At 36.5% G+C, this 15,422-nt stretch overlaps 1 protein-coding gene across 1 annotated transcript in view; it reads right to left on the reverse strand.

Annotated features, from left to right (window-relative positions):
- Positions 1-513: 513 nt before the first annotated feature.
- LIN28B (lin-28 homolog B) overlaps positions 514-15,422 on the reverse strand; it is a 120,819-nt gene continuing 105,910 nt past the window's right edge. Inside the window, exon 4 of the mRNA XM_032407407.1 lies at positions 514-883. Within this exon, the coding sequence (XP_032263298.1) occupies positions 514-883 (370 nt within the window). The remainder of the gene's footprint in view (positions 884-15,422) is intronic.

The raw sequence follows: 15,422 nt of genomic DNA on the forward strand, positions 1-15,422 counted from the left end.
AAGTAGCCTTTGGTTCACACAAAAGGTAACAGTCATGTTTTTATTTTTATGTAATATAAAGGGAGTGGTATTTCAAGAAAAAAAGACTCCAGGGGTTATCTTTGAAACCATCTAAAATGCTTCCTATGGGTTTTCAATTCTTGGGGACGTCCAATTCCGTGAGGGAGGGTGTGTGCTTGTATCTGTAGACACACACACAGAAAGACAAATCCGCGTTAGAGATGTGTCTACAGTCCTATACCGACTCCTCCACACACACACGCTCAGGCTCTCTCCCTCTCACACATGCACATACAGATACACATAGTATTTCATTCTCTGGATAACATAAAACATGACACCCTGCTCGAATGTAATTTGCTTAGAGTGATTTGTCTGTTTAAAAAAATTCACAGTTCCTCAACAGTAGTTAAAAATCCCCAGTCAGCTGCTGCTGTGAAATACTGCTCCCCTGTACTTGCATGAGGTAGACTTCCCAACCGGGGAAAAAAAACGATACATTAGGAAGAAGCGTTATGTCTTTTTCCTTTTTTGAACAGAAGGCCCCTTTTTGCTTGGTTCTTCCGGCGCCGCGGAGGACTTCGCCGAGGAAGCTTCTTGAGATGACCTGCCCGGCCATTCTGAGATCTCGAACCTCGCCTCCTGAGGAAACGGCGGTGACGTGCAGCCCTGCCCTCCGCCCAGCTCTCGAGGAAAGGTCGAAGTGCACGGCGGGGCTTCCGCTTCCTGTCGTCCCTGAGAACTGGCGGGCGGCTGCGCCACAGTCTTATGTGGGCAGTTGGCCACCATGTGCGCGATGCTCTGACAGTAATGGCACTTCTTTGGCTGAGGAGGTAGACTACATTCCTTAGCATGATGATCAAGGCCACCACAATTGTAGCATCTGCAACAAGAATAATGGAAACGTCTCAGAAGCGGGGAGCATGTGTCATAAAATGCGTTCTAAATCAAAAAAATATATACAAGTTGTCAATGAGATCAGCCTATTTTATTTATATTTTTAAAACATTTTATTTATTTTTGACAGAGAGAGAGAGAGCACAAGCATGGGAAGCAGCAGGCACAGGGAGAGGAAGAAGCAAGCTCCCCGCTGAGCAGGAGCCCGATGTGGTGCTCGATCCCAGGACCCTGGGATCACGACCTGAGCGGAAAGCAGACGCTTAACCGTCTGAGCCACCCAGGCGCCCCGAGATCAGCCTATTTTAATGTGTCCTCTTAATAAGTATGTAATGCTATCTTTTTTTTAAGATTTTATTTGTCAGAGAGAGCGAGCGAGCACAAGCAGGGGGAGCGGCAGGCAGAGGGAGAAGCAGGCTCCCCGCAGAGCAGGGAGCCTGATGCGGGGCTCGATCCCAGGACCCCGGGATCATGACCTGAGCCGAAGCAGACGCTGAACCGACGGAGCCACCCAGGCGCCCCTATAATGCTATTTTTAATCAAAGTTGCTTCTAAGCCCGTCTTCACCAAAATGCTCTAACAAAGTGATAAAGCTAGCTGTGCTAAACACAACAGTAAATGAAAAACAAGAGTACTAAAGCACGAAACACTAGTCACTTCCATATAGAAATGACTTTTTTTTTTCAGACTTGACAGGTTCTTTTAAGAGAACAGTGTAGTCCACTAGAGGGCAGCCGGTGTCCAACAAAAAACAACAAGCGAGCTTTAAAAAGAAGTCAGTTAAAAAATAAAGCTGTTGACACATAGTAGGCACAGGCAATGCACTCCGCAATTAAGAAAATTGTAGACCAAATTAAATTTCATTTCTTTAACATCTCTTTGCGTGTTAATTACGTTGACTGTGGAAACCAGTTGAACTGGAAAATTTTTTTCCTTTGTACAAATTAAGTAATGAAGTGCAATTTGATATATAAGAAGTCAGATGTCTATGGTGAGTGATATCTGGCAAATTACCAAGTAATTTTAGAGCAATATAGTAAGTATCTGAATCAGAAGAAACTATAAAAAGCTTCTAAATACTTAGATTGGGTTAATAAAGGTAGCATCAAGTTCAATGATGGGAAGAATTTACTTTCTTTTCCCTCTGTAAGAGATTAGTTCTCCTTTCGGGTAAATTCTTCTAAATTGAAATAAACATAAATCTACCCTTAATATTTGAATACACACTGGGGGCTGGCTTTGTATGAGATGTCTGAAAATCTTAGTTTCTAAAAGCTGAACAAGTAAATTATTTGGGAATGATGTATTTGCTCAATTTCAGTCAGATTTTCTTTGAAAATTTTACATTCAAAACAAGTGGAGAAAATAATACTGTATATACTTACAAAGGTTTTTAATTTACTTGTTGAGTACAGAATTTGCTTGTTTTGTCTCCAAATGAAATGTTTTAAGAGCTATTTCAAATTTATTTTAAAATACATTTATGACTCCATAATTCTTAATATGAAACTCAGACGATAGGTCACAACATTTTTTAAAAAGATAGCAAATAAGTGGTAACAGTGAGCATCAACTTAAGACTATAATGACAGTCTACGGCCATACCACCCTGAACGCGCCCGATCTCGTCTGATCTCGGAAACTAAGCAGGGTCAGGCCTGGTTAGTACTTGGATGGGAAGACTATAATGACAAAAAATAATTATAATTAATTACATGTGTGTGTGTGTGTGTGTGTGTGTGTGTGTGTGTGTGTGAAAGAGAGAGAGGGAGAGAGAGAATAGCAAGCTTAACAACTTATACTACCATATATTTCAAAGACAAATGACTAAGCTACTACTAACATACTGAGCAGTTAGTATTCTATTTTCTGGGTCAAGGTATGAAGAGTGTTTTGTTGTTGTGTTGTGTTTTGTTTTGTTTTTACCTGGCAGAAACTAGGGTAAATATGGCCTATTTCTTAAGTTACCAATATTACCTTACAGATTTTAGAATTAAATGGATTCACAAAATGGGCTTTTATTCTTTGCAATAATTAACAAGTATTTATCCCAGGGAAAAGGAATGCATCATATTTTCAAAAATTTAAGGGAAGAACGAAGAAACCACTTTTTCTGATTATTTATTGTGCAATTACATACCTTAATATAATAAATTAATGAAATAATATTACAATCCAGATTCAATACTGTTTCAGCCATGTGTTCTAAGAGATAATGCAAAATTAAAGAACAATACAAATTACCAACAAATGATTGAAATTCGGGTCCCCCAAATAACACACTCAAAAATGGCATCTTTGAAAAATATAACCATATTACTTATCATAATGTTTTCCCACATAGTTCTCTTCTACAATGGAATAAGTGAATTCTTAAATTAAATTTGCACATCTATAAAATATCTCCTTTTGAATTAAATTCACTTCCTTGAGGATAACATCCACTCAGGAGCTCATTGTCAAAGAGGAGAAAATAGGTTAAAGCCTACAGTAATAGAACAAGCTCTCCTGCGGACACATCAATTTCATCCGTCACTGTGGTATGCGCTGTGTTATCCAATTCAGGGATCCATTTTGCCCACTCATTTACCAAGGGCCTCATGTCAGGATTCCACTTTTACAAATGGGGTCTTCCATCATATTCTGTACGTGCACTTACCATTACATTTGGGTTTTAAATGTTATTTTTAAGGACACTGTATAATTTTTTGTTTCCTTGCATTTTGATCTACTCCTTTAATTCACTCTCCTAGCTTTTCAGATATGTGCTATCATTAGGCCAGACTGTCTTCCACACTGAAAAGATTTGCATTTAGTGGATATGTGCTTAGTCTTAAAAGGGGAGGAGTGGTATTTATTCTCCTCTTCTATTTAATCATTCAGCGTCAATCACGCTTACTAAGAGTGCAGATCACACCCCATTATGAAACCCTGTCCTTCCCCAGGGACTGACACCAAAATGGAAATGCTAAGCTACCTTTCAGCCCACAAATGATACCATACCACACACTCCGTACAAGCTCTATGTGGTACTTGTCTCCTTTGTTCAGTGTCCACACCTCTCCCAATCAGCTAGCTTTTGTTAGTTTGAATGAATTTTACATTTGATGTGAGCATAAAAATGGCATGTGTGCCCTTGTATAGTTACATGCTTAAGAAATATAAGGACCCAGACTCACAGGCAAAAGACTACACATGAAAAAAACTATAATCATACTTCATTATACATTCCTATAGCCAACCATAAAAAGTAAAATCGTTCATGGTAAGTATTTTATAAAATGATGAACCAATGGCACAAAGGATATTTTCTCACCTATTAAAGTAAAATAAAAATGTTCAGATTAGTCTCAGAATTTTATCAAGTTCTTTGTAAGATTATAAATACTTTAATTCTAATGAATTAGCACATTCTACAGATATTACTTATTTAAGATGCTTTTGAAGATGGAAAATAAGAATTAAATTGGAGCCAATTTTTTAAAAGATTATCAAAATAAAATGAACATTTTTAAATGAAATGAGAATGCCAACAATACATATAGTAGGATAGAAGCACCTAAAATGGCAAAATAAATAAAAGCAAATCCTAAATTTAGGGCTTTAGAACTATGTAATTATGTAATGAAATAAGTAATTAGGGGGTCTTAATAAACTAAGCCCAAACAACAACATTAGTTAAGAAGTTAAACATATACAAAGTTCTGAGGATTCCAAAACAAAAATGAAAATTCTCATTCTGAAATCAGATTTTAGATCTGCTGTGACCCTTCTAAAAATTCTCATTTTTGAGGTCCAAGTCGCAGAATAACCAAATTATATTTTCAAATGATAGTAGTAACAATGGTTAGGACTGAGCTCAATTGAAAACCACTAGATTAGAATACGGACGTTAATTTTTTAATGATACTTGAATGATTTAGATGAAAGAATTAATCAATTGTATGTTCCACCTGGATCCGAAAAGTGATAATAAGTTGGGGAGAGGGGTGGTACTTCACGGAGAGCCAGCTTTGCCTGTCTAAAAGTGTAATGGAAAAAATAGAAGTTAGGTATTTGAAAGTGTTAACTTTTTAAGAATTTATATGGGAAATTAAATCTACATTCTGGGGAGGTTGAAGGCACATTAAGGATAAGTGTACAGAGATCTGTAAGTTTCTCAAGAACAAATACTGAGACAACAGTGAGTCAAGTATTATCAAGTATCAAAGTATGTAGTACCTAGAAAATAGGAAAAAGAAGTGCAAGCTATGGGCAGGAAGAAGGGGTGAAAACAGAAAAGAGGACATAAAAATCCATGGAAAAGAAAGATGTGAAAAACAATCAAGTTTCCAAATGGGAGAACAGAAAAGTCAAAGATTGGAAAGAATTCCAGAAACCAATTTGGAGAAAGGATAACTGACTCTTTGAAGAAATTGTTTATTAATCCTGATACAGTCCAACTAAAATCCAGAAATGATACTAATGACATTCAAGTCTATAGCTTTTTATTTTATTTTTAAAGATTTATTTATTTATTTTAGAGAGAGAGTGTGAGTAGGGAGAGGGGCAGAGGAAGAGGGAGAGAGAATCCTCAAGCAGACTCCCTGCTAAGTGCAGAGCCCCAAGGGGGGCTCGATCTCCTAACCCTGAGATCATGACCTGAGCCAAAACCAAGAGTCAGACGCTTAACCGACTGAGTCACCCAGGAGCCCCAGTATAGTTTTCGATTTTAATATGTCTGACGCTGGTTATCTAATCCAATCGTCTGCCAATCAATCCAACACCTGGGAGTGTCAGATGCCAGTGTGGGAGTGGGAGGGAGGTGGATGGCAGAAATGCCGTCAAAGAACCCAAGAGAGCTAAAGAAAAGGAACAGATCCAGAGTACTTTCGATGAGAGCAATCTCCCACCCCGTACCTCCTGAGGGTCATAGATTCTTCCAGAAGGCCCCATTTTGTTTTGATAGCGCCCACACATTCTAAATTTACACCTGGGTATAGTTTACTCACTTCACAGGATCTGCCCCAACATACCAAGAGGAGAGTTAGAAAACTTGGATGAATCACAGAGTTGGAAAAGCCTTTTAATAGTGCACACATTTTCAGATCTCTATCAAAGCAACCTATTCTTTATATTGATCTGTTTCTTGTATTTCATTCTTCTTAAATCGACTCTTAAGACTGTAAGCCAATTCAGCAATAAAACATTTTAGTAAGGTTAATTTTTATATATTTTTCTTAAGTACACTGGTAAAAACATTGAGTTTTTAAAAATACTGGCTAGCAGTGATTTATGATTTTAAAAATGTTTCTTATGGAACAAATATATATTTAACACCAAAAAAAAAAGTATTTGTATCTTTTGAAATACAGAAGCCAGTATCCCCCTAAATTACCTTAATTCATGTAAAAAATAAAATGAGCTATACAGAGTAGGGCTGAACATGCTGTTAACAGATTTAAAATAATAATAGAAATAATAAGAGGTTTAATTCATAAAAAGCTTATTATGTTCCAGACACTGAGCAGAAGGTTTCTAATGTGTTACATAATTTAATCCTCCCCCAAGCCCTATAAAGTAGGTACTACAACATCTCCTTTGTGTTGATGAAGAAACTAAAACTTGAGTTTACAAAGAAGGAAATTTTAATTGAAAATAATAAATTTTCTTTGCATTTTCATTATATGAAAAATTATACCCAACAATATTGATGTAAATTTTATCACATGTTAAGTCTAAAAAATTGAGTCCTGAATTTAAAACAGCAACACACACACACACACAAACATAGATTTGAAATAGATTATTTCCCGTGATTTGACTTACTGTTCTATCACTATGATGGGCGGATATGAGTGTCTCTCATTGAATGATCCCATTTATACAATGAAGGTTGGAACTAATTTAGTCCAGAGTTTTCAATGCCAATGCCCAGTTTTATTTCTACTCCTCTTGTACTTCATAGGTTGAAAATTTTTGTCTAAAAAATTAGTAAATAATTTTTCCATTTTCCTTAATCATATATGTTTAAAGACTGTAAGTCAGAACTTCAGGATGACATGTTATATTCAGAGCTATCAAACCAACTCAATAAAATTCCAGTCAAAATAGAGAACCCTGACATTTTAGTTAGCCCATGAAGTTGTATTAAATGTGAATGATTTATTTAGGCCTTGAAATAAATACTACAATGAGATTCTACTGGTTGGAGTGAATGTAAATTGAGACAGCCTCTTCTGGAGGGCAATTTGACAGCGTTATTTCAAAATAGTACATACCCTCTCACCCAATAACGCCAACTCTAAAAATTTGCCTATAGAAATATTCTACTATATTAGAAACGTATTCTAATATAGTGTTGCCCATATTGGTAAAAAATAGAAAAATTAAATGATAATAGTAATACTAACAATAATAATAAATGCTTATAATCAAAACCGGGTGGTCTGCTATAGTCGATGCTCTTTACCATTGAGCTACAAACATGTGAAAATGGAAAGGAAATATATTTCCTTTCCCACATATATTGAGAAACACTGCAGATATTAAAAGAAATGAAGTAAAAGAATATTTTTTTTAAATGAGGTAGATCTGTATGTATTCAAATGGAAAGATCTCCAAGACAAATTTAGCAAAAAAAAAAAAAGCAAACCACAGGATAACATATAAATATAGTATAATACTACTTATGTTTCAAAAACACTATATGGTTATAGGTAATTGTATGCATTTTTTCAAATGCATGGAAAAAACACTGGAAGGATAAACAGTAAATTAACAGGGGTTACATCTGAGGAGAAGAGAGATGTAATATGAAGGAGGACTTTCATGCTTACTCCATATTTTTGTAGTTTCTTTTTTATTTATTTATTTATTTTTTAGAGAGAAAGGGAGTGTGAGTGGTGGGGAGGGGCAGAGGGAGAGAGGGAGAGAGAATCTTAAACAGGCTCCACGCCCAGTGGGGAGCCTGACCTGGAGGTGGACCTCACAACCCTGAGATCATGACGTGAGCCCATAGCAAAAGTCTGACGCTTAACTGACTGAGCCACCCAGGCGCCCTGAGTTTCTTTTTTATTTATTTATTTATTTTTAAGACTTTATTTATTTGACAGAGAGAGACACAGCGAGAGCGGGAACACAAGCAGGGGGAGTGGGAGAGGGAGAAGCAGGCTTCCCGCGGAGTAGGGAGCCCAATGCGGGGCTCAATCCCAAGACCCTGGGATCATGACCTGAGCCGAAGGCAGACGCTTAACCGACTGAGCCACCCAGGCGCATCCCCGAGATTTTTTAAATAACAAGAAAGAATTATATGTTGTTTGTGTAATTAGAAAAAGAGCAATTATATAGCTCCATAGCTCCACCTCCATTTTGTAATTCCACCATTATTACTGTTCGTCACTGGACAGTGAACGTGTATACCAGCAGTTCTAGAATCATCTTGGAAGCTTTTAAAAAAATACTTACCACACCTAGATGCTACTCCACACCGATTAAATTAGAATCTCTGAGGTTGGAGGCCCAGGCCTCAATACTTTTTGAAAGCTTCCCAGGTGAGAGTGAGCCGCTTCTTGAGAACTGCAGCTGTATGCAAACCCGAGTTAGCACTGACAACCTTACCAAGAGATCACTCATAATCCCAGCCATAAGGAATGTGGTCCAAAACAGAATAAATCTTTCCAAACACTGTTTCAACAGGTCACTGATGCCTCAGAAAGGAGAAAGGAAGGAAAGGAAGGAAGAAAAAAATGTGTATGTATCTTATTTCCTTACTGGGAACGAAAAAGGATTCCCTAAAATTTCAGGTTGTGAGAGCACAAAGGCCCATCACCTTTTACCATCACTGATCCTTGCTAATTGAGGAAGCAAACCAGTGCAAAAATCTACAGAGTTTAGCTTTAGGCGTAGTTTCTCTGCTTCTGAGACCATCATTCAATTCTGAGTTCATCAATCAAGGATGGGTTCAATGTGTAGGAACCCATGTCATCAAAATGGGTGATAATTTACAGCTCTTAATCAATTGCTACTTTCTCTTAACTTCACCATCATTACCAATTAACATTTATTGATTTCCCATAATAACTCAAGTATCCATCTTCTGTTGTTTGCATCTAAAATAATCCTCAAAAACATATAAACTTTAGTATAGATACACTCCTACAAACATTTCTAATGACCAAGTTCTGTTGGCTATTACATAAAAATTACTTCCTTATGAATATAAATATAATACCAAGATCTCTGCTTTTTATAAAAATCTATTAGCCATGGCATTTAAAAAAAACTCAAATATTTAAGCTGCATTTCACCTGAAAGAGTGCTATTGATAAAGTATTTCTCACTCTGTCTTCTACACTTAGAGAAAAAGAAAGTACAGGATAAATGATTGAAAGAAAACTGGCTTAGTTAGACCACCTTAAGGATAGGTTTTCAGTATTTTTTTTAAAGCAAAATTTAGTCAGTATAATTGCCATTCAGCTCTTTCTGGTGCATAATAAATGGGAACTGTCTGGAGGGCTCTGTATTGTCTAGTGCTAGTCAGAGTAAGGGTCAGTCTATTGTGGCATAGAATTCTAAATTCTAAAATTGCCGGCAGTGGAGGGGCGCCAGGCTGGCTCAGTCAGAAGAGCATGTGACTCTTGATCTCGAGGTTGTGAGTTCGAGCCCCAAGTTGGGAGTAGGAATTACAAAAAAGTAGAGTACAAAAAATAAATATACTTAAAAAACCGTTGGCAGTGGAAATAAATACTTTAGGTCTCCTCCAAACTTCAGTTTTCAGACCATTTAACTAAACTGATCTGGGGTATGCACTGAGTTCAGAGGGTATTTTTTTACCTACCAACTATTGTTCTATCCTTTTTTATCATGTCTATTAGTGAATTCAACTGCTTCTAATACCCATGTAATCATTTTCATAAATTGAAATGAAAAAAAAAACCACTTAAGAATATCTACTATGTGCAGGGAGAAAATTATCTGAGAAATAATATAAAAAGAAAATCCATACTAAAGGATGTAAGTTTCCAGAATGAAAAGGAGACCAATTTCCCAGGGCAACCGATTAATTTAAAAAAAAATCAACATAAGAAATATTTTATTTATATTTCAGAGCACTAGTAATAAGATTACAAAAATTTTTCAGAAAAAGAAAATTATATCAACAGTAATGAACATTCGATGATCTTCAGATGTCTCAAGACTAATACTGGAAACGAGAAGAAAATTAAAAAGTGTCCTTAGCATTTTGGGGGAAATCATTTCCAACATAGAAAAAAATATACTGTAAGTACAACTTTGCACTAAGATAGTAATGGAATGTAGGTAAATAGTGAGCTGAATGGTAAGATTTATATATTTACATATTTTACATTGTTTAATGTCTTCTGACTGCTTTCTGAACCATCTTATGTTTATTAGTTTTGGGACATTCTCTCTGATAAATGCCATGGTCTATCATCTGTATCATAATGCCAGCCAAAAATGCACCAAAGCATCTTGAAAACCAGCTAAAATATAGTAATAGCTCTATTTGCAAACCTTTCATCATCTTATGAAAACAAAACAGTATGATGGAAAATGTGGGGGGCAGGCATGTGATGAATGGCAGCGCAGGGTCTCAAGCCAAAGCAGGGATGGAACACAGCAGGTTTAAAAGAGAAGAGGACACGGAAGGGGAGAGAAATCATTGGAGAAATGGGGACAAAGGGAGCCTTTTTCATGTAAGGGCACTTCATTCAGGTATAATTATAAGACAGACATTTTGGTATTTCATTCCATTATGGCTAGAAGTACTTGGTGGATTTTGCGGCAATCCCACAGAACAATAATCATTTGTTCAGAGTCTGCTACTTTGTACCATAGCTTGAGAAGGAGCATAATAATGAATTCTAGGTCATAAGTTAAATCTGTATTTGAGATACAAATGGTATCTCTCTTGTAGGTAACAAACAACATTCCAGACAGGTAATCTGTTCTGGCTAATGGAAAAGTTGAAAAACAAGGAGAAAGATGTACTTAAACACAGATAACTTAATGCTTTCCAATGTCTTAGAAGTAAAAGCAGTTTGTTATGAAATTGGACCCAATCTCACAGGCTGGACATTCTGTCAACACTGCTTTTATGATCCAACACAACTAAGGAGGAGTGTCTAGCTCAGGATGTCTCTCTCTCTCTCTCTCTCTCATACACGCACGCACACGCACACACACATGCGTGCCATAAGCAATCCTATAGCGGAGGCGTGTAACCATCCAAACTGTGGATTTAAATGTATCCTTGTTGGAACCAAGTTCAGCTTATCTACCATATTTGGTCACAGTGACTTTTAGCTAAGAGAGTATTTTTAGGTTACTCCTGGTCTCAAATACAAAGGAAAGGAAAAACATTCAATATTTAACTAGAAATGGTTAAAATTGGGTGTCTGCTTAGATGGGAGAATCAGATTATAATATGCAACCTGAAAATGTTGGTTCATTTATCTATTATAGCAGTCTTGCTGAAAATTTAAAACCCCCAGGGCTGCTTGCTTTTCACTAGACCATTTCACATTGCCAGCGTCAGAGGTGTGACAAAGGTCGTAAATAAGCATTGGTTCAGCCGGAAGAAATACAATTCCACTACTGCTTTTGTGTCAACTTTTATAAATGTTTTTTTTTCCTTGGTCATCATACGATTTCCTTCTCCGGCTCTGTAAACCAGCCCTATTTTTATGTTATTTTACAAGTCATTCTTAAGTGATACCTTTCTCTTTAGGTGTACACTGAATTTTTTTTTTAACTATTAAAGCACAAGCAATCTTCAAAGAGTAGTTTCATCATGATTACTTGATGTGTGAAGCAATAATTTGTCATCTAGACAAATGGATGTAAACGTCAAAACAATACATGAAAGAATTTAAATATACAATAAAAACACCTTAGGTAAATAAACAAAGACTACAGAATAAAAGTGACTGGCTCATATTTTATCACACCTTGCTATTAAAACAGAGAAGGAAGAGACAGCATGTACAGAGGTCAAGAATCAATTTCACTGGCATGACTGATGACCCGCACAGGAGAAGGTTAGATAATAGTTCCAGATTTATGCTGGTTGTTTGCAAGCTGGAGGCAACAAGAGGGCTAGATGAGAAGATTTTAGCCAAGTGAGTCATTATTTAGCCAAATGGGTTATTGAAAGCTTTGACATTTCTATGACTAAGCTACTTTTGGTGCAAGTGTCAATGTTGGTAGTATTTGAGTTTCTATGAAGATAGAGGGTTTAAACACCTTCCAATTGTTGTATTACTAAATTAATATTAAAACTGAATTACCGCCATATTACTGAATTAGTAAGAAGTATGTGTAAACTTTCCATTTTTACAGTGTTTATATGAGTAGCATTAAACATATCTGTAGAGGGCTTGTTCTAGAGTATGTTGCTTGGTACGATCTATCCAAAATGTACCCTCAGGATGAATTCATGTGCAGGAGACAAAAGAAGACCGTGCCAAACCATCCCCATCTCTACGGCTACTCAGGAATCAGGAGTTAAAACTATTCTGCTGAAATCACCAATGAAAGGCTTCTAAGGATCAATAAGTTTGATCTCCTGTTCCAGCACCAGCTAGTGCTGAGGAAAATGATGAAGTACAGATAAGAAGTAAATGACCTCTGTCCACTACCCCTCTAGCTCAACTGGTCTTTATGTTGACTATCTGTTGTCTTTTGCCAAGAATGAGCAGTTCTTAAATTGTTCATCATGTAGGTAGGTAGGTGAAAACTGAATGCAGAAAATTGCGACTGTCTAGATAACCTCCATAAATGGTGATATTATGTCCTCTCTGTATAAGTCTGATCTGGAAAATTAAAGCTTAAGGTATTGTACAGTACTCTTGGCTTCATGGCTACTTCTTTTTTTCTCCTCCTTACTGGTTGCAGCTGCTCTTCATGTTATCGAGCTGTTTATATGAATAAAGCCTGATGGTCAAGCTGCTAAGGCATCCCTGCAGATCTTTCCTCTGGTCACTGATCCCGTAAGGAATCTTGTTTCCCTGTTTGAACATTTTAAAGCAGTGACCCTGTGGGCACATGGCCACAGTTAGAGAAGAAATGGCTGTCAAGCCAAGGATGGAAGTAAAAACTGAAGGTAGGCCTGAGAAGAGCAGACAGGTCCTCGTCAGAGCCAGGATTGTTTACACATGTCCAAATACTCTTAATAAGTGTTAACATTAGGGCTAGATTCTACACATTAACAGATTTGTTTGTGCATACTCTAGAAGCCAGAAAGTGGCTTGTCTTGAAGATAAGCTCTTGAGTATCTGAGCAATGGAATTTTCATCTCCTCTGGTCATCCTTTGAATTTGGCTGGTAGAGGTTTATATGAAGAATTTGGTTAATTCCTTTAGTGAGCAAAAGAAACAAAGCCACTGAATAATTTTTTGATGTTTTTCTAACAAAAAAATCTTGAAAAGTATGGCAGATGTAGTGAAAGGAGGTAAATTTGTTTGCATAATACTTGGTCTTTTTACTTTAAAAATGTACATACTTCAGAAAAGTAAAAATTTAAAAATATAACTGCAAATGGCAAAATGCTATTTATTTATCACACTGAATGTGAAGTTCTCTTTAGAAGGTTTAATTTTATAACTTAATTGAATACAGCACATGTATAGGGAAAAAGCTCTGCTTCAGTGGAAAACTGCATTTGTCTAGATCTCAAGCTCACGCTTATGGATTACCTGATTCTGATTTAGGAGAGTAATTTTACAGCTCTTTAAATTGCCAATAACTGATAGCAATGCAAAGTTATTCTTGCCCATACAGAGGCAAATTCTGTCCTGTCAGGTTCAACTGACTTCCCTTTACCACCCTGAAAGAAGCATGTTTTGCAACCATTGGATATTAATTACAATATTCCTGATCTACAACTGTGTCTGTTCTTTGGATCGTCCTTTGAACAGGTTATTAGAGCTGCCTGTTTTCCTCATTTAATTTAATTAAATAAAATCTTTAATACTTGCTCATTTTGTATCTGTATCAGAGTCAAGATGTTACCGTTTTTGAAAATTATCCTTTAATTCTCATACAGTAAATATCCAACCATAGAAGCCACTATGTCATTATGACATCATTAGGATCTTGCTCTTTAAGTAGAATCTAGAATAGAGATAAAATAAATGCAGAACTAACTTTAATCCCCAGGATTATTGAGCCCAGTATTAGTTTCTGTGTTTATTCTCAGTGATCTTATTTTTCCTATACCTTGAAACATTTTGCTCTTTCATAATCCTGGGAATTACTTCCAACTTCACTAAAAAGGACCTTAAAATAAAAAAAAATTTAAATTTTTCCAAAGAAGACATGTAAATGGCCAACAGTACCTGAAAAAGTGCTCAACATTGCTAATTATCAGGGAAATGCAAATCAAAACCACAGTGAGTTATCACCACATACCTGTTAGAATGGCTGTATCAAAAAGACAAGGGATAGCAAGTATCAGCAAGGATGTGGAAAAAAGTAAATCCTTGTGCACTGCCGGTGGGATTGTAAATGGTAGAGCCACTGTGTAAAACAGTATGGAGGCTTCTCAAAAAATTAAAAATAGAAATACCATATGATAAAGCAATTCCACTTCTGGGCATATATCCAACTGAAATGAAATCACTATCTCAAAGAGATATCTGCACCCCCATGTTCCCTGAAGCATTATTCACAATAGCCAAGACACAGGAATGACCTAAAAGTCCACTGATGAATGAATGGTAAAGAAAATGTGGTATACATACACATAATGAAATATTATTCAGCCATAAAAATGGAAATCCTGCCATTTGTGACTACATAGATGGATCTTAAGGCATTATGCTGAATGAAATAAGTCAGACGCAGAAAGACAAATACTGTATCATCTTACATATATAGAATCTAAAAAAAAGTCAAAGTCATAGAAACAGAGAATAGAAAAGTGGTTGATGGGCTTGGGGGGAGGGAGAAGCGGGAAGAGGTTGGTAAAAGTATACAAATTTTTACCTATAAGATGAATAAGGTTCTGAGGATCTCATGTATAACATGGTGACTGTAGTTGAGAACACTGTATTGTATAATTGAAATTTCCTAAGAGAGTAGAACTTAAATCTTCTTGCCGCCGCCAAAAAAGAAAGATAAATATGTGAAGTGACAAATGTGTTAGTTAACTAGATAGGTGGAATCATTTCACAATGTACACATATATCATGTCATCACAAGTACACCATAAATATTTTACAATTTTATCTGTCAATTAGACTACAATAAGGCTGGGGTGGGAGAAGAAAGAATATATCTTTGGCTCTACTTTTTAGCTCTAATACATACTTTCCATCTTGCTTGTAAGACGGTGCTAGGATTGAATTCTCTCGATTCTCTCCCAACTATGATCTTGGTATCACTCTACTCTTGTAATGAGGAACTCAGCCTGGTTTTAAAACTTTCTCCAAGAAACATTCACCAGCCCAGTAGTGGGCAGGGCAATGGGAGGCAGAAGAGACCCAAATTTATCTAGAGTTGCCGTGGGCAAGGTGGATGTT

Source organism: Phoca vitulina, unplaced genomic scaffold (assembly GCF_004348235.1).
Source record: "Phoca vitulina isolate PV1807 unplaced genomic scaffold, GSC_HSeal_1.0 scaffold9, whole genome shotgun sequence".
Taxonomy (NCBI): domain Eukaryota; kingdom Metazoa; phylum Chordata; class Mammalia; order Carnivora; family Phocidae; genus Phoca; species Phoca vitulina.